Genomic DNA, 25680 nt, shown 5'->3' with positions numbered 1-25680 from the left:
TGTGATTATTAGAATTTTTGTCAAAGGCAAAATATAAATAAATATCTAGATACGATTGAATGTCATTAAAGCGAATAACGGATAAATTAATTTTTTGATTAGAAAACTTTGATTTCGAGCAACGAAAAGTTATTTTTATTGAGCCGAAGCTTGATTGAATTTTATTTTTAATTTATTAATTAATTAATTATCTAACTACGGGTTTGCAATCGATTTGAACCTTTTAGCGTGTTACTCGTTTTTCATCGTGCAAAACTTTTTGTTAATTATTATTTATTTTTTTTTTTTTCAAATAATCCGTATGATTTATCTCAATATGGGTACATAAAATGTAAATTTTGCAAAACTACTGCTCTTATAATTAATGAGATCAATATAAAATTGTGTAAGTCGTACATCCCCTATCTGATTACATCCCTTTGTTTCATCTGCATTTCTAGAGTTTCCTAACAATTTTCCTTTCACAATTTTTTCACTTTAAGTGCATACAAGTCTTGTAGTTTCTTTAAATTTAAATGGCATGGCTATTGCATCCGCATTAGCTTGTTTTTTTTTCACCATCCATTTTTTCCATCCTTGCGTTTACGACTTTTCAGAGAGCATCACAATTTCTGCATCGGCGCACACACTGCATGGCGAATAATCTGCACTTGTGCTCTGACCGCGCCGATGCATTTCTTGCGCCAACATTCACAGCGCGAAGGGAAGGTTTTGTGCTCACGCGAGGCTTTTTCCATGCCGACAGCGCGCACAGTGATCCCTTTAACTGCGCTGATGTGAAGCCCCGATGTTCCAGGCAGACCCTATAAAACACAGTCAAACAAAAGCCACAAGTCTCATTTGTTCACGTGCAGCGAGTGCCATGTGACTTTCGTTCTCTCTCTCAGCCAAAAAGCCTTTAAATCGCGCTCGGCTCGCTCGCCCGCGTTTTAACGCAGGCCAAACAAAAAGGCCGCATATTTGCCCTTAAATCGAAAAGGGTTGTGGGGCTTTATCATAAGTACCGGGCAGCGCGGCAACTCTCCACTCTCGCTAGCAGCACTGGCAAAAAAATCCAACTGCGCGCTTTGCTGAATAAAAATATAATGACAAAAGGCCTGTGGAGTCAAATGTGGGAAAAACACTGCGCGCTGGTTGACCCGTTCGACCAGTGTGGTATGTTGATGCTGCTGCTGTGATGTAACAAAAATTAGGACGCAGAAATTAATTAGCAATTTCAAAATTCAAGTCTATAAAACTTATAAAACTTGATTTAAAATTTTAAGCTTTCTGTGTGTTCGAATACTGCGAATCTCAATTCCGACAAGAATTTATTGTGGAGTTTTAACAGTGACTAATATTGTTGAGAAATTTCAAAAACATTTTGTTTACTATCAAACTTTATCTAAAAAAAGTAAAAATTTTTATTATTAAGGCAAATTTTTCTCATAATAAAAGTTTCAAAGTGAGAAAATAAAAAGTATAAAAAATGGTAAAGATTGAATATTGCTTTACAAATTATTAACCTCTTTTTGTAGCATCTAATGGATCTATCAAATATTTTAATGATTTAAATTAACTGTTTCCTCTTATCGCTTACCGCTTCTAACCCTGCGGAAAAAAGACGTCCCGGACAAGTTTGGAACACATATTTTTGAAGCGCATAAATATTTGAAGTAATAGGTGATTAGTTTAATCAATGAATTTAAGGAAGGTGTCTTCAATTAGTTTTAAAACAATTCAAACAGTCTGGCCCATTAAAAAAACTCCGTTTTTTACAAAATCAACCGTTGGGTAGAATATTTTTATTTTGCAAATGATGCTTTTGTAAAAAATTGATGAAAAAAGAAAGGGTGAAAAAGAGATGAAATTCACATTACTTTTATTACAAAGAGTACTAAATGTTGAATAATTCAAAGAATTGCATCATTTATATGTGTATGAATTTCATTCTGAATTTTCACACCATGTCGGCGATTCAATTTATAAGTCTTCTTGCCTTATTCAATGAACTAGAATGAACTGATCAATAAAAAGAAAAAAATATCTCACAGTAAGTAATCATTATTCTATTTGTAGACATTTTGAAGGAGTGACTGAGCGCTTTTTTTCTTTGCAAACACCGCGATTTCCAATTCCGCGATTTACACAGACACAGAGAAAAGCGGGCTGATTATTTCCGTTTCGCAGCAACTTTGTGCCGCTTCAAAAGTTCCTCCCAATTCAATTCCAGCCGCGTTCGCAATATACACTTCCTTTCATACTCAATGCACTTGCAAGAGAGAATCAATAAAAGCTATATAGCCGAAAAGTTTGGCCTGGAACTTCTTGAATGTTTGCTTTTTGTCAATAATTCAGAATGATGATGAGTCGGTGCCGAGACGAGTGCCCACTTGTGCATACAACATAGGCAAGCCCGCCTAGCGCGTCAGGAAATCGCCTGCGGTGGAAAATTATATCTTTGCAGCCTGACAACCCGCTGACCGAAGGAAGCCACACAAACGAAAATTGCTCGTCGATTCCTGGCTCAAGGGTGTCGCGACCTATTTCCCCAAATTTCGCGTCTGTTTATCTAAAAATGAAACAAAAAGCAAATAAAGCTCCCCCACATACATAAGCAACATAAAATAATATAAGCAATAAATTTTAAAGTTAATCATCGTAAACATTTTGATAAAAATTTGGAAAAAGTGTAGTGTTAATTTTAATGTGACTAAATTTCAATTCCGTTCATACGTAGACATCACATCAACAATTTAATTTTTAGAATTCACAATAATTGGACAAACAAAAATAAAATCTATTAAATTCATGTAGTACGTTTATTAATATATGTAATCAGAACATGACGCATTTAATAATTAACTAAAATCATTAATATTAAGGCTAATAATATCAAATTATGCAGTTTTTTACATTTATAATTGTGATCTAGAAATAATTCAATTGATACTCCACACAAAAATCTTAAAAAAAGCTTATCACCTTTAAAAAGGGAAAAAATAAATAATGATAATTTTGAAACCAATTTATGAACCATCCGCACGTATTTTCCAAAGAAAAGATCAATTTACTGTGCAAATCAACTATCATGAGCAATTAAGTCTCAAATTATTGAATATTTTAATTAAAAACATCTGCAACCAAAATAACCAACTGAGGTCATTCAATGGCAAAACGTTTGCAGTGTGCACATTGAGTGTGCACACATGAAGTGTCTGCACGCACCGTCTGCAACATGTGCCTAAAATTGAGTTAATGCAAATGCGCGGCCTCGTTTCCGTGCGTCGGACAAATCAATCGAACGCCCGTGTACAATCGCGAGTGCGACACGCAAAATTAATTATGGCGTGGCGGGTGCGCGGTCTTCGTTTCCAGCAGGGGTGGCGCGAAGCAAAGCCGCGAGCCGATTCATGCATGTCGTCTTGGTGCGCTCGCCAGCCCCCAAATGAAATTAGCGCCGAGGGCGAATCAGTACAAGTGAAGCAGCTAGAGCTGTTTTTTAGGCGGGCCAATTCGTGGAGAACCAGTTGTTGCCGGACACTCCAGCAGACAAGCAGGACGGCGGTGGCGGACGCGAGCTGTATGTCAACCATCGAAAGCCCTGCAGTCAGGCTGAAAAGTCAGTGTGCATCAAGATCTCAATTTTTTATGAAACAGCATTGCTGAGAGACGACATCGCGGCTCCTTCGTCAAGGATAAAGTGATAGAGGTGAAAATTTTTGTTAAATAAATTTCATTTTTACCGTATTTGTAAGGTGAATTTCTTCTCAGAACGAACTTTTTTATAGGTTTTTGTATAACCGCCTGTTTAATTTTATTCAATGCTTGTCTTTCAATTTATGATGAAATTTGGAAGAAATCAAAGCTTAAAAAAAGGAATTATTTGTAAATATTGCATTCAGAAAGATCATAAGTTCCAAATGACGATGGCCAGTTTAATTAATTAAATTATTCGACTTAAATTTCCTATGATCCTTTATATTGAAGTGCATGAACTCCTTACAAAAATATTAAGTGAGATGCAATAATAATAATAAACAGACTTAATTTTTGTTTTTTTGTTTAAGCGAAGGAAAAATATAAAAAATAAACTAATTTTGCCCTTAACAGACTAGTTCTCATCTCAAAAATAACTCAATTACTTAATATGATTTTATATTTTATATATAATTTTTAAATTTTCATATAAAATTTGATGCAATGTTTTTTCTGGAGTAATTTATTACTTTCAGAATTAATTAATTTAGCTCTAAAAAGGAGAACATAATTAAATTAATTTTCTTCAAAAGATGACAAGACGGAAGGAATTATCCAATATTAAATTAAAAAGCAATACAAGTTTAGCGTCACCGACAAACGTGAAGTTCCCTTTTCTCAAAAACCTAATTTCCTATTTTGTGAATGGCGGAAATTAATCGCCGCGGCTCCAACAAAAAGCCATAAAGCAGTTCGCTCTGGCTCAAAATCCTCCACTCTCTACGTCAACGTGTTCTTTGATGTTTTCTTTCTTGTCCGCCTTTTCCTCCAACAAGTTTGTCTGTTCGCTGAATTAAAACAGAAAATAATTGCTCCTTCGTCTCAATAAAGTTTGACCCAAAATCATCACGGCGAGACATAAAAATAGAAATAATTCAAGCACTTTACAACGCGCACTGGCTACATCTGGCGTAGGATGAAAGTTTGCGGCCAGTTCCAAATTTTAAGACCAGCGCCGCTCGAGCGACTCACGTTTTGTTTGGGAAAATAAACATTCCATAAAGAATAAAACGTACGTTATAGAGCAGCGACTGACTAGCTGGCTTGAATTGTGAGGCTCGCGTGTTGTTTTTCTAATCCGTTTTCTGGACCGAGCCAATGACCAGTTGGACGTTCCGACACACTCCTCTTAGTGACGCAACTCACAATTGCTTATTGTGTTTTACATGCGAAAACACAAGAGCATGACTGCGGCCGCTGCTTTATAGTACAATGGACGTTTTTGCAAAGCAAACAGACGAGTGCCGGCAGCAAACCGTTTGTTGAAACTTTAGGGCAAGAAATACAAAGGACACTTGCATGTAAGTGACCGCAATCGTCACTTCATGTTTGGCCCTTCAAAAAACCACTTTTTTGATGGCCTTTCAAAAATATTATGATTTTTTTTTAAATATTAATTTTTAATAATATTTTTCAATACTTTTACGGTCAAAAATAAAAAAAAGCAATAATATTATTGAAGACCTGGAAGACCTTTCGTTCTTCCAGACGTTGCGGAAGCCACACAATTTTCCCAAAGTGAAAATACAGAATACAATACTTAACTAAAAATAAACCAACACCCGGACCCTTTCTGACTTCTCAAATTTCATCGAGTAACTGCGCTGAAAGTGACTTTCTATCAATTGTATATTTTCCGTAAATGAATAACAACATTCTATCATTTTAAATTATTTTTATATAAAAATCAGCTTTATTAATAAAACTGTTTCATTACTTTAATTTTGCTAATTTATTTAATTTTCAGATTCAATGTTTATCGCTGTGAAAATCGGTTACGCTATGGTGGTTCTGTGCCTTTTACTGATGTCCTGGGCCATCCTGGTCAAGGCAGGGCCAGTCGCCCTGAACAATGGCATCGTCAATTACCCGATGTCTCTTGGGGCGCAGCAGGATGCGTCTGACGCCGTTCAGTATCCTCCTTGCGCTTTCAATCCTTTGTGCACCTGCTCCAAGACTGTGCCCGACCTCGGCATCGTGTCCTGCAGGTATTTCTAATCAATACAATGCTCTTGAAAAGTTTCTTAATGAGTTGTTTCCTCCTAGGGATGTACCTCTGGCGAGAGTTCCATTGTCACTCAATTCCTCACGGGTGTTTATTCTCCGTTTAGAGAATAATGGTCTGAGGTGGATTGAGCCGCAACTTTTGCAGAATACCGGTGCGCCAAAATAAATATACATATTTTTCGGAGAAGGTAAAAAATAATCATCCTGTTTCTTTGAAGGCTTATACCGTCTGCAAATCAGCGACAACCCTTTGCCCGAAATGCCAGACGATTCTCTCCAGGGTCTTGAAAGGTCTTTGTGGGAACTCGCTCTGCAACGTAACAGGCTGACTTCCGTTCCTAACAGGGCCATTCGTTACCTCCGAAGACTCAGACTTCTGGATCTAACTGGTATATTTATTTTTTTGTGAATTTCAAAATCAATCTCTATTATTATGATAATATTTAGGAAACGACATTTACGAATTATTTCCCGATTCTTTCCGTGGCCTTGAGGAATCTCTCGAAACTCTCATACTTGCTGATAATTCCATCTCTTCTCTTCCACCTGGTGCCTTCAGCGAACTGAGCAGACTGGAAACTCTGGACATGAGAGGCAATGCTCTGCAAAATTTAGACGCAGCTGCCTTACCACCTAGGATTCAGCACCTCTCTTTGGCCGACAATCTTCTTTCATCGATGCCGGTAAAAGCACTTCTTAAGTATTATATAAGTAGTCCACAATTGACATGTCGCGCGAACGTACATAGATGTGGATTTTTTTTGTAGCCTATCGTTTCAATTTTATAGGAAAAACTAATTTGTTTAAAAGAAAAATGTTTTGTTTTAAATATGCTCATAATTTTATTCTTAATTAAATTAATAAATTGATACGCTATTAAATTTAAGTTAATTTTGCAATAAAGAAATGTAAAACTGCTGTTTTAAAAGTAAGTTTTTATCAAAATCAGATAGAAATTACTGTTTCAAAGGGGAAAATCATTTTAAAAATTTGACGAAATATTTTTTTTTCTTGCTGGACTCATTGTGATGGATGGGGTATTTTTAATTTTTGGAAGTTTCAGCAAAATTTTAGCACTCATGGTCTGTATTATCCAAAAATTAAATATTCTCCTGAAAATTGATAAATTTTTAAAATCTTAAGCGTTTTGCAAAAATTAGTTATATACAACAGAAATAATTGATTTTAAAACATATAAAATTTTGGGAGCCCTCTTATTTTCTTAATAAAAAAAAACTAAGAAAAAAACTCATGAAGATGTAAATATTTTACTTTTATTTTTTTTCTGATTTGTAAATTTAATTTTTCAGTCAACTCACAAATAAATTATTAAGTTAACAAGAAAAATTTAATTTTATGAAGTAAAATTAATTTATTTATCAGAAGTTCCTTGTTCGCTCGGCAAAGTTCGTTCGCACAGTGGATCACCTATCAGAGTAAATTACTATGATTTTTTTATGTATATTTTTAATTAATGATGTATGAATATTAAGATTATTAATTTATTTTTAATCGATTATCAGATTGCTGCTTTGAAAACTGGACTGCGTTCGTTGGACTTATCGAAGAACAGACTCACGAAAGTCTACCCTGAGGAAGAGGACGACGAAGCAGACCTCGATCCTACCGTTGCAAGTGGCTCCGCTCAGGGTGGGAGAAAGAATACGAACACTATAAACTACCCAAAGATTTCACTGGATGTTTTGCGCCTGGAGTACAACTTCATCTCTGAACTACCAGAAGCCTCCTTCAGAGCATTCACCTCCGTCAATTTCACCTTCCTTGATGGAAACCCAATCAACACCATTTACGTAACTATATATAAAACAAAGAATAAAACACTTTTTATTAAGATGAAAATTTTTAGGATGACGCTTTCAAGGACGCAAGAATTCGTGACCTGTCGATGCGCGACTGTGGAATTTCTTCCATGCCACCTAATGTATTTGGCGGACTTGAGCAGAGTTTGCACTACCTCGACCTGAGCTCCAACAATCTCAGTGAGCTCCCCCACGGAGTACTCGCCCGTTTACCTAACCTTCGAGGGCTTAACCTGAGAGACAATCGCATGAAAATTGAGCCCTCTATGTTTGACCACGATTACTCTGGAGGACTGCCATCTTCAGCTAACGTGAGGCAGAGCAACAGAAATGCAGACGCCAACAAAAAGTCTGTGCACGGAAATGCCCAAAATCTGCACCACCTAGACGTTTCCGGACGCGAAATGGACATGTACTCCTCGGTTCCGGAGATGATGTTGCCCTGGAGTGGCCTTCGTGAGCTTTCCTTTGGCCGTTTCAAGGGAGGAAAAAAACTTTCCTCTGACGACTTCACTGAGTTGAGCCCTGATGTTGAAGAGCTAAACTTCATCAACTCTGGCCTGACCGGAATTGAGCCTCACGCCTTCCGCAACGCCCGTGGTGTCAGACGCCTTGACGTGTCTGAGAATTCAATCAAGAACATTGACAATGACGCCTTCGTGGAAATCGGCCACTCCCTGGATGAGTTGCGAATGCATCGTGCCCTGAAGATGGACTCCATTCCCCACAAAGCCTTTATGCATCTGACTGGCACCAAGGAAATGGATCTCAGCGCCAACGGTCTGAAGAACATACCCGAAGGTGCATTCCAGACCCTGAAAGGACTCAGGCGCTTGAGACTGCACGACAATCAAATCGGTCGCATTCCTAAAGGATCCTTCCTCTCCGAAACTCATTCCTATCTGGAAGACGTTGACTTTTCCTTTAACAGCATTGACCATGTGTATGTAGATACTTTCAAGGATCTGACTTCTCTGCGCGAAATTCATCTTGACGACAACAAAATCGCTTCACTAGAGCCAAAATCCTTCACAGACTTGCCACGTCTCCGCATCTTGGATCTGCAAGGAAATCGTCTTCCTGAACTGAACACAGACACTTTCCAAAATCTTCCCGAGCTTGAAGAACTTGATATTTCTTACAATCACCTTAAACAGCTCAACTTTGCTGCTCTAGATCAGGTAAATATTTTTTAAAATTATATTTTAAGATAAAAATTTGAAAATTAACTCATTTTAATTAAACAGGTGGGAACACTTGCTTCTCTACGATTTAACGTTAGCCACAACAAACTTAAAGAACTCAAACCAGTTAATAACTTGATGGTCTCCAATAGCAACAATAACCAACAAGGAAATTATCACGTTAACGTGAAAATTATGGATATGAGCTTCAACAACATTACGGAGGTATTTTTTCCTTAGCAAAATTTCGTAAATTCCTATTTTTTTATTATTATAATTACTTTTTTTTCAGATCACTGGCGGATTCTTTAGGCCAATCGAGAGTGCTTTGACTTATCTAATGTTGAGCCACAACAGCATGACAAACGCAACCCGCGAAGCATTTGGTAACATGCCCCATCTTCAGTGGCTCGACCTTTCTTACAACAACCTGAAGGAGGTGGATTTTGATGCCTTCCGCCACACTCGCCGACTGCAGGTTAAAACAAAATATATGGAATATACGGAGAGAAATATAACTATTTCAAAATATAGGTATTATACATGCAAAATAACGATTTGTCCGAGATCCCTGCCGAGTCTTTCCACGGCTTGACCGATATGCGAGTGGTCTCATTCGCCAACAATAACTTGCGCCAACTTCCTGATGGTTTGCTCTTTGCCGCCTCCAATCTCGAACGACTGGACGTTTCCAACAATCAGCTCACTCGAGTGCCAATTGGAGTGTTCAGCTCTGGCTCCGGCCGCTCGTTATGCGAACTTGATCTCTCTGGCAACCAGATTGCCGCTCTTCAACCAACTGACGCCGTCAACAGGTTCAAGGTGAGAAAATTATTCATTATCTCTATCGAAATAAAGTAATAAAAAAAAATCATTTTAGTCATTGACCTTCCTTGACCTCTCCGACAACCGACTGACGCGCTTGGATGACAGTACTTTCTTGGGAATGTCACAACTGTCGTCTTTGCATCTCAGCCACAACAACTTTGACTCCTTTGGACTCTCCAGCGCTCTTGCTGCTCTCGACTCCAGCCCCAGGCTTGTTGAGCTGAGCCTGGCTGGATTAAATTTGGACACCCTGCCGTCGCTTCCACCCCTCCCTGCTCTCAGGGAGTTGGACGCACGCGAAAACATTTTGCCCGCTCTGCCCTCTGACCTGGCAGCCAATCTTACTGGTCTACGTATGCTGGATGTTCGACACAACTCCCTAAATACCTTGGGACAGGTAATTTTATAAAATTTTACTTAAAAATGTTTAAAATTATTACAAAGATACCATAGTAATTTTTTTTTAATTAATTTAATTAAAATTTGCTGTTAAGTTAATATTTAATTGACTAATTAATAAATTTTATTTAAAATGTGATTTTCATTAAATTTATTAAAAACTTAATTTTTTTATTTACAATTTATTTCCATTTTTAGTATCAATAAAAATGTATAGGTATTACTTAAGTTCAAAAAAATTTCATATTTTATTCAATTAGGTTGGTCTCGGTGGAGGTTTGATCCTTCCTCAGCTGCGAAGCCTCAAGATCGCTCACAATCCTCTCGGTTTGATCACCGATGCTTGCTTGGCCACAGCCACCCGCCTAGGAGAACTGGACATTCGCAACCTAACCCAACTGACCGCCATCGAGAACGGCGCCCTGTCAAAAATGAACCATCTGCGCACCCTGAAGATTGGAACTTTCAACATGGCTCGCGACTTCAATATTCCGCGCATCGTCAAGCATAACATTGCTCTGAAGAATTTGTACATTGAAGTTGATTCACGAGAAAAGGATCTAAACGACAAGATGAACGGAGTTTTCCCCACAAAGCTGTCAGCCGTTTACTTCAGTGGCAACTCTCTGAAGTCAATTGGAACTAGTGTTCTCCAGGTAAATTTTGAATTATATTATATTTTTAATAATTCAAAGCGTGTACAAATTATTTAAATTTTTTATTTATATTTTTTATTTATATTTTTTATTTATATTTTTTATTATTTTCAATTAATTTTAATTAAATTATGAAATTGTTGTCTAATCAACGACAAGACATATTAATATTTAAATTAAATTTTAAGGGAATTCGCAATCCTCGTCTCCACATTGGCATCCACAACACAAGTGTTGAGGCGATCCCCAAGGCCTTCTTCAATCAGCTTGGCCGCGCTCGAAACCTGACTCTGGACGTGCGCAACAACACCCTGAAAAGCATGGCCAATCCCAACAGTGGTGAACGTCCTGGTGCACCAAAGTCCGTTTTCCTGACTAGTCTGAAGATGTCCGGCAACAAGTGGAACTGCGACTGCGAACTTGGGTAAGAACTTAAAATCACCATATTTTGAAAGAAAATTAAAATTTTTAATTTAATTAGATGGGTCGAGGTGTGGCAGCGCAAGAAGAGGCAATTCCTGTGCCCGGACGGCGACCGATACGATTGCGAGTACGGCGCGGAGGACGACCTGCGCAACTCGCAGTGCGAAAACAAGCAGAAAAATTCACTCATCGAGATCCTGAAGACCGACCTGGAGTGCGGGTGGTCTTCGGGCAGCGTGCCCTTGGCGGCCCAGAAGGCCGTGGTCATCATTCCAGCGATTGCCCTAGTCATTATGTCCGTCCTGTATTAGAAAAAACATAGTCTGCTCGCACTTTTTGCTGGACGTCGATGCAAAATTAAAAAACCTAATATGTCGAAGTCTTCTAAAAAAAGTGTAGCTCAGCATTTTTCCCAAGTGTGCAAATTATATATAAAATCAATTTATTCAAAATTCTGGTCACCTTTTGTATGTTTGATAATGTTTAAAAATCAATTTTTTTCTTGTTTCGCGCTTATTTGAGGTTTTTATTTTTATAGAGCATATTTGTAATATTATTCGAGTCTGACACTTTCAGGCAGCTGCCCCCCATCGCCCTTCGACCCCATATAGCGGATCCGTTCATTAATCATCATTTTTTGCTCACATTTTAATCTAATTTTTATTGAAATGAGCGCCCTCAAGAGTGTGAATTAGCAATTTTCACCGTTAATTAGATGGAGAAAAAAATCTTTATTGGCCACTTTTCAACCATCTCAACTGTTCGCATTCTTTTGTTGGTGGTTATTAATAAAAATTTATGTGATTTGATCCACCAGTTTTTTTATTATATTTGCCTTTACGAAATAAACAAATTTTATCATGCATAAAATATGACGAATAATATGGTTATTATTTTTATTAAATATTTTTAATACACATCAGCCAGAAGTTATTGGCACTAAAAAAGAAAATTGCCTTGGAAAATAATACTAAGCAGTCTCAAAACTCATAACTTGCATATTACGATGCAATTTTAAATCAATATTGCAAATACGAAGTGAGATCACATTTTCCATGTATTTTGTGCTCATTTTGAAGAAATTGAACAAAACAATATGATAAAGAGCACGTCAAGACAGTTTTATGGCGATTGCTCTTTGTTTGGAGGCTGCATCGCGTTATCATAAATTATTGTGCCATGCACGCGACGAGAGCGAAATCTTACGCATTTCCATAAAAACAGCGGCGAGATGACCCAGCAGAAAAACGGTGTTTCGCTTGAGCAGAAAAAGACCAAAATGGTTACGTTCGAGGAAGCAATTACTTTGGCAGGTGCGAAATTTTTCATAAAAAAAGAGTTCTCATTTGCGCGTGCTTTTGTAGCTCAAAATTATGTAAAAACTCCCATGACATTTCAACTCTGATGCGGAATGTTTCTTCTTTCCAATTCATTTGCTGAATCAGCACGGGAGCGTGTCGTGTTTTTAATTTCTGAAATGGATCTTTTGAAAGGGTTTGAAATACTAACAAGCGTTAAAATAATATTTTTAGACTGGATATAGATCGATATCGCAGTGAAGTTTTTATATATTTCAACGAGTTCTGATCATCGAATAACTTGTTTTTTTTTTTTAATTTTTTGGTATTTAAAAATATAATTAATTTCCCATTGGAACTTCGGCAAAATTTTATTTCCAATAAATTGACATTCCTGTCAATCCGGATATTTAAATTAATGCCATCTTAAATCTGTATGATGTTTATCAGCCAATAAAAAATGTTAGAGCTTGTCAATGACCCCTGATGTGTTGATTTAACATAATTTAAAAAAAAGCTGAAAATTACAGAGCTAAATATCGCATATGACAAAACATTTTTCTGAGGGAAATTGTTAAATTTTTTTCTTCAAACATTGAAGAAATTTTAAATTAATTGCAAGTATCAACGTATGGAAGTTTTCATTAGTAAAAAGAAAATTATTTTAGCATCAACTTTAAAAAGATGAAAAAAAAAATGAAAATAAGTAAAAATTTTAATTTTGTCTTTTGCAATATTTTCCTTTTTTGCTTTGCAATTCCGTTATCTGTTTTTCCTGTATATTTTGTTTTGATTTGGATCTCATTTGCTTCTGATCATCGCAGGCAACGGGAAATTCCAATTACGAGCGGTCGTGTGCGCCGGGCTGTGTTTGTTCGCAGTTTTGACGGAGGCAACGATGGCGTCGTATTTGCTGCCGGCGGCCAACTGCGATCTCAATTTGTCCCTGCAGGAGAAGGGCCTGCTCGGCTCCTCTGTGTTTGTGGGTAAAGTATTTATAGTTCCTGCACAAATTACACACCCGACGGACAGGGAAAAAAATAATAATACTGATATATTAAAGGATTTGCGAGCAGCGCTCTGCTGTGGGGCGCCGTCGGCGACGTTTGCGGCCGCAGGAAGACTATGATGACCACCCTCTTTGTGTGCGCCTTTTCCACGCTACTCTCGTCTCTAGCACCCTCTTTTTTGCCATTGCTCGTCTTCAGATTTTTCTCGGGCTTCTTGTGAGTAAAATAGCACATTTTTTTATGCAAATTTAATTAATTAATTTATATAAAATACTATAATTTAACTTTTTATCAATGAAAAGTCACATGTATTGTATTTTAAATCAGCTCAAATATTACTTTGGGGAACTTTCTAAGAAAATTAAGGCTTCTGGAAATCATAATAATAATAAATTTTATTTAGAGATTTTATTTTTAACTCTCAAATTTTGTTAATCAAATTCCACGATGGAACAAAAATTGTAAATTCTTCAAATAAATTATTGTTTTATTTAAACTTTAAACCAGCCAAATAGACTCAAATATTATTCCAACCTATGTTGTTCTAATCAACAATTAACCAATTAAATTTAAAAATAAAAACATTTATTTTCATAAAAATTCTTGCTGGATAATTGTATAATTTAAAAAAAAAATAAAATAAACAATAATAATTAAGGACTGAATTGAAAAGATTGAATAACGATTTTGAAGCCTTGTAATGAATCAGGGACAACATTGCATTAATACAAAGAGTTAAAATAGCCCTGGCTTTAAAGCTTGTTTATCTCTGACGTAAAAAATTAATTGCAGCTCTTGCGCCGCCTCCGGACTTTTGTACGTATACGCCGGCGAATTTTGCAACAATGTTGAAAGGCCGAGGGCTGTGCTGGTGGCCGCCTGTTTAGGAGCAGCCGGTGTTATCTGCTTGCCCGGCTTTGCCTGGCTCGTAATCCCTCAACCCTGGATTATTGAAGTAAGAATCAGAGTTGCTAATAATACGACGGTGGAGTTAACCTCCCCGAGAAACTCAAATTAATATAATATAACAGAAGACGAGATTTGAAGTTTCCAATTTGAAAGAAGATCAATTATTTTTTAATCTAAATAAACGTTTTCATGCTCAAGTTTCCAGGCCTGCCTTTGATCACCTCGTGGCGGATTTTCCTTGGCGTTTGCTCCATTCCCAGTTTCACCGCCGCCTTTTATATGCTTTTCTTCCTTCCCGAAAGTCCCAAATACCTGCTGAGCCGAGGCCGCGAAAAAGAGGCGTTGGAAGTGTGCAAAACTATCTTTCACATAAACACAGGAAAGCCAAAATCTGAATATCAAGTAAGTTTATTTTTTATTTTTGAGAAAATATTTAGTGGTTTTTTGGTTTAAATTTTGTAGAGTCACAAAAAGGATTAAAATTATTTCATTCTTATATAAATAAAAATTTTGGTAAGTATTCTTCTATTGTTGTTTTTGTTTACATTCAAATGTAGAAACAATTTATTTAAAAAAAGAAATTTTGGAAAAACGACATCGCCACTATCAAGAATTTTGCTAAAACTTCCGAGATCAAAACGACCCCATCCGCCGCAGTGAGCCTCGGTTGACAGTTTTTTTCTTGTCATTATTAAAGCCAACTTTTTCTAGCACAGTTTTAATAAAACCATGTTGGTACTTTCAAAAATACCAAAATTTTGATTAACAGTGTGAATTTCTTATAAAAATTTTTTGACATTGGAAAAGTGCAAAAGTATAAGTTTTAGTTTATGAACTTAAATATTTCTTTGTCACTGAAAATGACAAAAATAATTCATAGACCTTCTTTCATTTCTATTTCAATCATTCAAATATTCCCTGAACCGATTTTTCAAAATACCCTTTAATATATTTGCGGTAAAAGGGCAAGGGTCGACACAGACGATTTACGAGGGTGCAGGTTTTTTGCAATTTTTCGCTCGCTTCTCGTTCTCACTCGAGTGAATTTATTGTCCGACGGAAAATCGAATATCATGAACTTCGCCCACACTTTTATTTACTGCCCTTTTCGATTAATATCGTTGAATAGAAAAAAGAGGTGGAAAATCTGCTCTTGATTCCCAATGATTTCGTTCGTTTTCATTCAAATCCAAGGCCAAATCGCTTTTGTTGGACGCATTCATTGTACACACAAAGGTGACTCAGAGGAATTCTGGTCCCGAAGGTCTGCGGAGCTAGTCCATTTTATTCCACTAAACGCGGTGAAAACAAACGTGCAAGTCCCGATGGACTCTAAAAGCCGGTAAACATTTGCTTTTTGCAACTCGGCGCACGTTAAGTAAAGAGAAAAATGGAAATTTCCCGTGCGAATATATACAAATGGAACTACTATGCGGCTGCAGTGATTAATTCAAGCTGATTAATCAAGGCTGGATTTCAATATAACAATTATTCTGTTGATTAACTTTTCAATCAACACGCCAGTTAAATCTCAATTATATGTATACAATGATCAATACAAATAAGCGGAAAATTAGCGATATTTTGCAATTATTATAAAAAAAAAATCAAAATGCGGTCAATAATACAAATCTTACTTTTTTTCGTTCCTTCGGCAGGTTGAAATGATCGAGGACGACGGAGGGACACAGCAGACGAACAAGGACAAGTCGATCCTGCGCATCTGCTGGGACCAAATCGCACCCCTCTTCGGCCACGACCTGCTCGGCCTGACCCTGCTGACGTGCACCCTGCAGTTGACCACATTCTTCGGCTTCACGGCCATGATCATGTGGATGCCCGAAATGTTCAACCGGCTCAAGGCAACGCCGGACGGCTCGGCCACCCTTTGCGACGTCATTTCCGTCCAGCAAACCAACATCTTGCTGCTGGACGAGGTGCTCGAGGCCTCGGCAGGTGTCCAAACGAGCGCCGTATACAACAGCACGTGAGTCCTCACACAAATCACACAAAAACTGCGTGAAATGAGCACTCTTAATGTGTTTTGATCAATTTGGTCAAAAACCACATGTAGGGGTAGGAGGAGTCAAAAGGGGAAGGGAGGGGGAGCATTCAGGTGACTGGTATAGGAAAAATGAGTAAGGAGGCTATACGTGGTCGTGTATTGACTTAAAGTTAAAGTTAATTAGTAATCAGTATAATTAAACTTTCCTGAACCAAAAAGTATTATGCCATCTTTTCTACACATTTTATAAATTTTTCTCCCATTTTTTTATTTGATTCGTGAAGAATAAACAATAATAATTATAATAAAACTTTACATTCATTTAACTTGGATTAAAAACTCAAGGAATACTCAAAATTTGGCTATCATAAATATGAGGAGTGTTGAACGGTGTTAATATTAATGCTATTGCATTAATGAGAATTAATCAAATCAGAACAATGGCGAAGACTTATTTACACAAACTTTGCAGTATTATCAGGAAAAAGTGTTAAACTCAAAAAGCCTAGCTCTCCCTAATCTCTAAAACAATTCAATCTCTTTCAACGCCCACGTACACCCTATTGACGGCTGAATTAATTTATCAGGGAGGCGCACACCTGCGACCCGACCGTCGACTATCACGTGTTCCTCTACGGTTTGTTCCTCACCACGGCTGGCGCAGCGGGCAATATCATTGCTGGCATTTTAATCAGCCCTCTCGGAAAACGCAATCTCTTCGGCAAGTATAAACGACGCACTCACCCTTTTTCCGACTTCGTCTCACGTCTGCTCTTTACTACTTGAAAAAGCGCGTGAGCCGTAAATTAAAAAACTAGAGAGCTTCTGGAAGCTTTACATAAGTTCTAGTCGTGAGAATAATTCCAAAATTATTTTAAAAATTCTATTTAAATTTCTGCACATGTCAAATGCTGAACACTTATTTCAATTATTTTTTTATTCCAAAACTCTAACTCTTTTTCATGTTTGACATTTTAGAAGACCTCTTTCAAAAAGCATTATCTCCATTAATTAGAAAAATTTTATTTGAATAAATCAATAATAATTTAAAAAAAATAATAAAATTTAATTGAAATGCCGATACTTTTTCTGTTAAATTGTTCTTGTTGAAATGTTTTTTATTAAACTAATTAATTTTATTAATTACTCCTTAATTTTCCAGTGAGCATGCTTTCCATAGCAGCTTTGCTAATCGCCGTGGTGCCCTACTTAAAACACCATACTCTCTTAATTATTGTCTATTGCTCTTCACTGAGTTTTGCCGGAGCAGGGCCTGGCATCATAGCAGCCGGAACGATTGATCTTTTTCCCACGTCTCTGAGGTATTATTAGACATAACAACTCTTAATATTACTTGTTCATTTATAAACAGGGGCATGGCGACGTGCATGTCAATGATGACCGCTCGAATAGGGGCCGTTCTCACGACAGTCGCTTTCGGCGCCTTGCTCGACTTCAGATGCGAGTTTGCTTTTTTCATGCTGTGCGGCGTTCTATTAGGTGCGACCAAAAGTTAACAATACTTGCATATTTATCAATTTTTTGTTTATAGTTTGCGCTTTGCTTGGAATCCGTCTTCCTGCAAGATGATCTTCCGCTTGAATTTGAATACAAACACTGGTTCAGAATAAATAAAATCACAAAAACGATTATTGCATTAGATTTAATCTTTTATTGACAGAATCTAGAAACATATAACATTGGTATTCTTCACTAATGAATATTCTTTGGTTGGAAAAAGGTAAAATAATTATAAATATGTAAAGCAATGAAATATTTAGAAAAGTAAACTATTTGCTGCATTTGTACACAAAGACGACACATTTGTTAAATAAATTTTTTTGAAGCGAGACAGTGAAAGCCCCAACAAGCATTTTGAATTTTTTCCATTAAAAAAGAAAGCATTTATAAAAAAAGTTCACGAAATATGTATTGAAAAAATAAAATGAAGAATTTTTTGCGTTTTCAAGAACACATTTATCTACATCTGGATTTGCGCGGCAGAAACGAAAATATATATAGTGTTTGACCAACTAGTCCGCTATCGGTGTCGGTTCAAATTTCATTCGCAGATGTACAATTTCGCACGCGGAGAGAGAACAGTGAGAGAGAATAACGTCGTGGTTGCAGAAATTAGAGACCGCACACAACGGCGGCCAAGTCGTCCTCGCTGGCCGGTCGGACGGCCACAGTCACGGCGTTGTCGAAGTCGCCGCTCGAAACCAAGCGGACTGCAGTCACTCCGCACAGCACAGTCTCCTCGGTGCTTCCTAAAACAGGCAATAACATTGTGTTGATAAACTCGAGTGCTTTTCGTGGTTTACAGGATTTTGGTTTTGTTGGTGAATTTCAGTCCAATATCATCTTTGAAAAAATCAACCTAGTTTCACTAAAAAAAAGTCCAAGAGTGCAAAACAAGTTTGAAAGAAAATTGGTGCTGTTTTTAAAATTTTTGGTTCTTTTACATTGTTTTAATAATGTTGATTTATTTTTTTTTAATTTTCATTGTAAAGAACGGATGTTTTGCATTCAAATGAAATTTTCTCACCTGGCTTTGAGTCAAGTCCGCAGATCGAGTCGGCAAGTGCCAAGTGTCGCGTGTCCAAACCCTCGGAGCCTCCAACCTCGACGTAGTCAGGCATTCCGCGCTTGCCGCACTGCAACAAGAATTTTTTTTTATTTAGCAAAATGTAATTATTTTCAATGTGCGAGCGCGCGCCAATTACTCAGCAAAGAAAAGATTGTTAATCTCACTTTGTGAATGGTGCCGGTTTCCAGTTCTAGGTTGCGCTTGATGTTGGTCGCCATTCCGACGCTGAGAGACAGGACGGTCACCCTGGCAGGGAAGAGAGAAGCCAGACTGCAATTGACCGATTTGCCGTAGTTGCGCAAAGTGTAGACGTCAGCGGTGCCTTCCAAAAGGATGTTGCACGCTGCACATAAGCATTACATAATTGGTGAAGAGATTTTTCTATTTGATTTTTATTTTAATTTACTCCCAAATTCATTCTGAGAATAGATCTTGGCAAATTGCGTGTCATTTTAAGAATTCTCTACTCACAAAATTTTGTTTACATTACGAACTGTTTTGCAACATATTTTCATTTCTAGTTGCTTTTTATATTTTAAAAAAAAGTTATAAATGCATCTTGTTTTACTTTGTCTTGTAGCAAAAAGTCCAGGTCTCTAATGAGATTGTAATGGAGTTACGCGCAATAGTGTTTATAATTTGACACAATGCCGCCGGCGAAATCAGCTTAATTGACATTGTCGCTAACGACCTGCTCATCGATGCGTGCAACAAAAGACGACCGCAGCGGGTGGATGTGTCCCGTGTATTAACTACGTTAGCCTCCAGGCATGCAACTAGATCGTCTTGTCTCATTATACGGAATTAATAACCGGCGACATGCTTTCAACTTGAATCTGCGCTCCTGAACGTGCACAATATGCGTCCAACAAGATCAATCTGGAGAACCGCAACGACTGCTCAGTTTTGAATTCTTCATGAATAAAGTGAAATCTGTTGCAAAAGGACAAAAATCAACAATAATGTTTTCAAAAAATTTGTTATTAACGCACAAGCGAGCTTCGTTGAGAAACAAAAACTCCATTTCTATTATTGATGAGCGCTTCAGTTGCAAATTTTGTAAATGACGCGCGTTTGTCTCCCGCTAATCAAACCGCCCGCAACGGTTTTGCTTTTATTGACAGTCAGCAAGAAAATCAAGTGTGATTGAAGCGTTTGTGGTTGCCTCTGACAGAGATAATACTGATGCTCAGCAAAATAATGACGCAAGAGCGGTGATGTGTCGCTGCAACAAGCGAGAGACAAAGCGTTCGTTGCTGGCTTTTCCATTTCACGTAGCACCGAACAATGAAAATTTATGGTGCTTCTCATTGATATCATACAGAGAACGCACTGCACACGTTAGAGTCTTTATCGTGTGTTTCCGTACAATCTTTGAGCGCACAAATGGATGAATTTGTAAGGGTTTGTTGATTCATGGGAACAAATATTATCAGGTTTCCTGTAGCTCCATTGTTAAGCAAGAAATTTGATACAAAATCAATTTAAATTAGTTAAAAAGACTCACACAAAAACAGTTGAATTCCAGTTCACACCACAAATTGATATTGAAATTCTTCTATAAAAATTGTATTCTTGCAACAATATTTTTTCATAAAGTAAATTATTAGAATTTATTTATCAGAGATATAAATAGTGAATTGCTAAGAATGCACTGGATAGTTAAATCAAAGCTGAAGCTGAGGCTAATAAAAGGAAATTAAAAATAAATCCAGAGTCCCAAAGCAAGTATAGCAGCAAAATAAATAAAATAATAATAAGAAATAAATAATAAATTTTGGTACGCATATTTAATTTTTCTCTTCCCAGTAAATTATCATTTTTTCTACTAAAATGTACTTTTGATGTATCACGCTATGAGCGACGATTGCGTTTGTAGTCCATAAATAAACGCTATTAATTGAAACTAAAGTCAAAACACTCACGTGCTGGATTTCGAGGGAAGCGGACGGTCACTGCAAAGCCGCGCGACTTGATCGGCACCCTGAACTGAACCAGGGCTGCATTTTGGTTGCTCATTAGGGTCTTCCTCTGTTGGCCGCCGATCCCGTGGCGCCCGGAAGTAGATTCCTCCGCAGGGGCTCCGTTGCAGGTCTCCATGAATCGCCGGCGCATTGGCAGCGGGTGGTCCTCCTCAGCGGGGAAATACTCACGATTCAACTCCCAGCCATCGAAAAGCTGCAACAGGACAAAGGGGATCGTGCTGCTTTCGTACCATTGCGGCCTAGATTTCATTTCTTTGTGCTCAGAATATTCAATATATTCGCTTTCTAAACATTATTTAACTCTCGGCGAAAATTCGTGAAAGGTACGATGCGTTGGCAAGGGTCATGCGATCTTTACAAAATTTTTGGAACAGAAAGACCATGTCAGGAGGTTTTAAAAAATATTTAGTTTTACCCCAATATCTCAAAATTTACGGGTTTTACGGGACGTTAAAAATTGGGTTTTTTTGAAATTTTCAAACGGCTATTTTTTGGCTTAGATAAAAGCATTAAGAATGGTAAGTTAATTTTGAAAAATTTCTTTGCCGGTGAAAATAAAATTTTACCATTTGTTCCAAGTTCCAAAAACACTATAAAAATCAAATCTTTGCAAGTTGTGTCAGTTCTATATTCTTATTAGGTAGACTGAAAATAATTTTTGTGCTCATTTTGTTTTACAATTTTGAAAATTTATTTATTTAAATATTATTTTGTAAGCCTTTTGATTGGAAGTTATTTCCATTTGGGGCAAGAGTTTTTTTTAATAAATTAAAGCTTGATTGTATTACGTGCAGCCTGAAATTATACAAGCTAGGCAACCTGCTCAGCGTCAGAGTCGAGCAAAATGCCTAGCCCGGCTAATGAAGGCAATCTGCTGGGAGACGCGAATGCAGTTATAATATCCTCATAATCCGCTTAATTAAGTTGAGAATTCCCTGTATAGAAGATAACTTACCGAGACTAGGCCACCCTGGGAGCAGGGGATGTCAGCGTAATCGAGGGTGAGATGCACTCTGCGATCAGGGTCTGTGAGTAGGTACAGGCCACACACTTCGCCGCCAGTGTCTCCTTTGAAGTAGTAATTGCCTTCCTCCGACGCGACAGTCATGCAATCTGCAACATTTTTCGCCCTAATTGGACACACGCCTCTTTTTGCGCTGGGGTTTTGAGGGGTTTTTTGCTGCGTGGGTGTTACGGGAGATATTACACAAACGGATTTGACAGCTTGAGTGCCACCGAGCTGCATGTTTTCACGTGCAGATTCTGATAATTTATTCTGCGCACAATGTTTTGACAGACAGATCGTGCATTATGCTAAAAGAAATCTGCGCTACGTGATTGATTTAACTATTGATGGATTTTGTGAGTGTGGAAACTAACTTTTTTTACTGGAAACGAGCATAAAATAAATGTTTAAGTTTGACTATTTAAAATTTTCTATTAAAAAAAGAAAAATTGTTAAAAGTCATAAACGTTTAACTTCAGGGTTAAAATTTTTGGCATCAATTTTAAAAGATTTCGTAAATGAATTGTTTCGCTTTACAAATTAATATTTTCTTTATGCCAAAACTCTAGAAACTGGAACTTGTCTGATGAAAAAAATCTGAATTTTCAATTATAAAGTTATATTAAATTTCCAGAAATATCGAATTATCTAAGTTAATAAAGCTGCTTTAATTCTGATGCTTTGCTCGTGAAAAATTAAATTTTCAAAATACTCATTTTAGCATCGGTTAGCGTGTGTGCGTGTCTTTATCTGGGTCTCACGGCAAAGGGAACATGGTACTCTCTCCAAATAAATATAGGGTCTCTTGCGAGTATCAATATTTGCTTTCATCACACATCTCCGAGTGCACTATATAGTCTCGATCGTGTCGGTATTTCAGAAAAGGAGAAACCCCACATATATTCGTGTGTCGCCTCGGAAGTTGTGCATTTGCCCAGAGAATTACAAAACGCGGAGCAGAACCAAACATAGAAAGAGGCCGACCTTTTGCTAAGCAAACACAATACCTCCTTTGACAAATAAGCTTGCTCTGGATGGGCGCCAATCAGAGAGTGCGAGAAAATTGGCACGACGGAGCCCCACTTCAATAATTAATCCAACGCAATTAACTAGAAGCTTCTCCATTGTCAAAATTCTGCAAATTTCCAGAACGTTTGAGAGCAAAACGCGTTTCCTATAGTTAAAGCGAGCAAAATGTATTTCTTGCGTAATTTTATCAAGTGCTTGAATTAAATTATATATAATGTGAACTTAAAGAGCAGCAGTGCAAAGAGCTTGAGTGTTTAGTAGCTGCTTTGTTAGTTTGCTTAGAGAGATCTTAACGAGCAAACAGAAACTCTTGCTCAAGTGTCTCTTCCGTACACACCAGCATCGTTGTCGTGTATGCACACAAAATCTAGCAAAACGTGCTAAATAGCTACTTGCCTGTTATTACGTGCTCCGCAGATCTTCTCGCCCGCTTTTCAATAAAACTTCCTGGCAAGGTCAGTCCTCGGAGACCAGTATTGGCAGCTAGCTTTGGATTTAAAGAGCCGGGTGCGACCTGAAATTACCATTATTTCATGCATGTGGTATAAATCAGATTATTTTAGTTAATTTTTTTTCATTCACTTTTAATTAAGTTACATTTTTTTACCAAAGGTTATTTTAACTATATAATTTTTAACCTAATATGTTTGTGATGGAGGCAGTTCATTATTTTGCTTGATAAGCGATTCGCGGCACCTCAAAGCTCAAAGGCATTCCGCTTTGTACACACCCCCCTCGACGGCAGAAAATTAACACATTAATTAAAGAAGGCGCACTTTGTCCTCGACGCCTCTCCGCCAGTGTCAATCTTCTTTTTTATTTTTACACAAACAGCTCAAGAGAGTAGCTCAGGTACAGGATATTTATTTATTGCTTAAATTAAATATTAAATCTTCAAAAAATTTTAAACAATTTTTAATTTTTAATCAGAAGCCGCTACCATTTTAAAAACATTTCAAATCTTTCTATTTTTCTTTATGGGATTTCAAACGTAAATTCTCAGACTTAAAAATCACAAGCAGGATTAAAATCTACAAAAAAGAAACAGAAGAAAATAAGGACGTTGAATTAAAATTTTAAGTAAAAAGCTGAAGCGACGAGATATTTAAATATTCACACTTAAAATTAAGAAATTTTCAAAGAGTGCCTTCCTGGATTAAATTCATCGTCTATAGACCTTTAATCCTAGTCTCGCGTCTATTTCAGATGATCGCGGACAACTGGTGAAATTGAAATTTGATTTTTTTTTAAGCGACGTGAGACAGACAAAAGCACAGGACGAGCTAAAAGCCACTTGTTAAACATAAAACCCATCCCCGTGGAAGCGCTCCACATCAAAAAAGGAGATTTTATATTCTCAACTTCCGCTCCGGAAATTATGCGCTCCGATTGCGTGAATACCAGCGATCGAAAGTTGTTCTTCTGCGCCACAAACTCTGCTCTAAATGCCCGCGAGTTTGACGAGTTTTCCCAAAATTCTTCAACACGTGAGTGCGGTTAAAATTTTTACCACGCTGATTGTAAAAAAGGTTCCACACATTTATCACATAATATTTCCGAGGCCTTACCTTATTTGACTCCACAGGTGCTGCAGGAAGTGCCAAGGAGATGGCGGAGAAAAAGGAAAGGAAGATAGCGAACTGAGGAAAGGAAGTCATTTTTCAACCTGAAAAAGACAACCGACAAATTTGTGTTAATACAGAGAAATAATTATTTTCAAACAAGTTCTCACCTTCGTCCGAAAGGAATGATTTAGAGAGCTATGCCAGCGAGTAGGGTGCGAAAGGGTCGGCGTGGACGCAAATAAGGGAGGCAGCCACTGCGGTCCAGCTCTTATACTTGTGTAGGCAACCAGCGCATGCACCGCATCCATCCTCCCACTCAATTGCCGCTGTCACCACGCACTTGTGCTCATCCCTCAACTTTATTACAATTCCTCCCAATTTCTCCTTCTCGGGGGGCGCCTAACTTATTTTTCATCATCATCCACAATTGTTGATTCTCCATGCATATTTTCCCTTTGCTGGTAAAAGTTGCTGGTGCGTGTCTCATTGGCATGCCGCCATAGTATTTTATTATTTGGGCGAGGGGAAAATTGAATTTTCCAACTTATTAACTGCACAGAAAATTCACCAGAGAAAACAATGTAAATAAAAATTTTGGCTCGAAAAGCAAATAAGAATTGCACACGTAATAAAAAATTTAAACCGTGGCAAAATTGCTACATTTGCTAATGGATCCGTGGGGATTTTCCAACGTTTGAAACAAAAAGAGGACAATTATTATCAGCACTGCGAAACTTCAACGATTTCTTATGCAAATTTTCCGTTTTTGGACACTTTTCTTATTTAGATCGTTTTTAGGGTGTAAATTTACAATACACAACAAGATCTTTTATTCTTTAGCTCTTTCTTATGGCTCAAAAAAATCCATCCAATTGATCCAGACACCATTTCATCTGTAATGCTCAAAATTGAAAAAAAAATGTCGATCGCATGCATTTCACACTCGGAGTTATAATTTATAATTGATCTCAGGGGGCAACAGCACATTGGACAAAAAGGGTAAGAGCAAAACGATTAAACTAAATAAATTTCTTGTTTGACCAATAATAAGTTTTGAAATTTTTTATTAATTATAATTTTTTTGTATGTCGTTGAACTCTTAGACTTCATCATGAATATGATGAATACATTATCAACTTTGCTCAGCGAGGAGGTCACGCGTGTCATTATTTTCGAACTTGTCCACAAAGACCTCAATTAAAACACTGAACCGACGCGGCTTATCCGT

The 25680-nt window shown here is 37.3% G+C and overlaps 3 protein-coding genes across 3 annotated transcripts; 2 read left to right on the top strand and 1 right to left on the bottom strand.

The window, feature by feature from the left end:
• The first annotated feature begins 3503 nt into the window (after positions 1 to 3503).
• Positions 3504 to 11864, top strand: LOC132198807 (chaoptin). The gene is made up of 14 exons (XM_059623043.1): positions 3504 to 3691; positions 5486 to 5726; positions 5785 to 5897; positions 5964 to 6134; positions 6193 to 6428; positions 7269 to 7556; positions 7613 to 8746; positions 8813 to 8974; positions 9042 to 9227; positions 9284 to 9571; positions 9630 to 9974; positions 10237 to 10632; positions 10821 to 11056; positions 11114 to 11864. The coding sequence occupies exons 2-14, from the start codon at positions 5491 to 5493 to the stop codon at positions 11364 to 11366; spliced, it is 4044 nt and encodes a 1347-aa protein (XP_059479026.1). The 5' UTR covers positions 3504 to 3691; positions 5486 to 5490; the 3' UTR covers positions 11367 to 11864.
• A 378-nt stretch (positions 11865 to 12242) lies between these two features.
• On the top strand, positions 12243 to 18060 carry LOC132198714 (synaptic vesicle glycoprotein 2A-like). Its single transcript, XM_059622897.1, has 10 exons — positions 12243 to 12368; positions 13178 to 13339; positions 13417 to 13579; positions 14156 to 14318; positions 14471 to 14674; positions 15931 to 16259; positions 16865 to 16998; positions 17440 to 17599; positions 17650 to 17777; positions 17830 to 18060. The coding sequence occupies exons 1-10, from the start codon at positions 12287 to 12289 to the stop codon at positions 17865 to 17867; spliced, it is 1563 nt and encodes a 520-aa protein (XP_059478880.1). The 5' UTR covers positions 12243 to 12286; the 3' UTR covers positions 17868 to 18060.
• LOC132198715 (corticotropin-releasing factor-binding protein) lies at positions 17933 to 24720 on the bottom strand. Its single transcript, XM_059622898.1, has 8 exons — positions 24620 to 24720; positions 24456 to 24553; positions 23284 to 23401; positions 21808 to 21965; positions 20793 to 21045; positions 19032 to 19210; positions 18826 to 18934; positions 17933 to 18547 (listed from the first exon to the last, which is right to left on the bottom strand). Exons 2-8 carry the CDS (start codon positions 24543 to 24545, stop codon positions 18411 to 18413), a joined length of 1044 nt encoding a protein of 347 aa, XP_059478881.1. The 5' UTR covers positions 24546 to 24553; positions 24620 to 24720; the 3' UTR covers positions 17933 to 18410.
• Between the last annotated feature and the right edge of the window lie 960 nt (positions 24721 to 25680).

Source organism: Neocloeon triangulifer, unplaced genomic scaffold, assembly GCF_031216515.1.
Source record: "Neocloeon triangulifer isolate White Clay Creek 2 clone unplaced genomic scaffold, ASM3121651v1 ptg000013l, whole genome shotgun sequence".
NCBI lineage: Eukaryota > Metazoa > Arthropoda > Insecta > Ephemeroptera > Baetidae > Neocloeon > Neocloeon triangulifer.
This window is presented reverse-complemented; position numbering and strand designations above follow the sequence as displayed.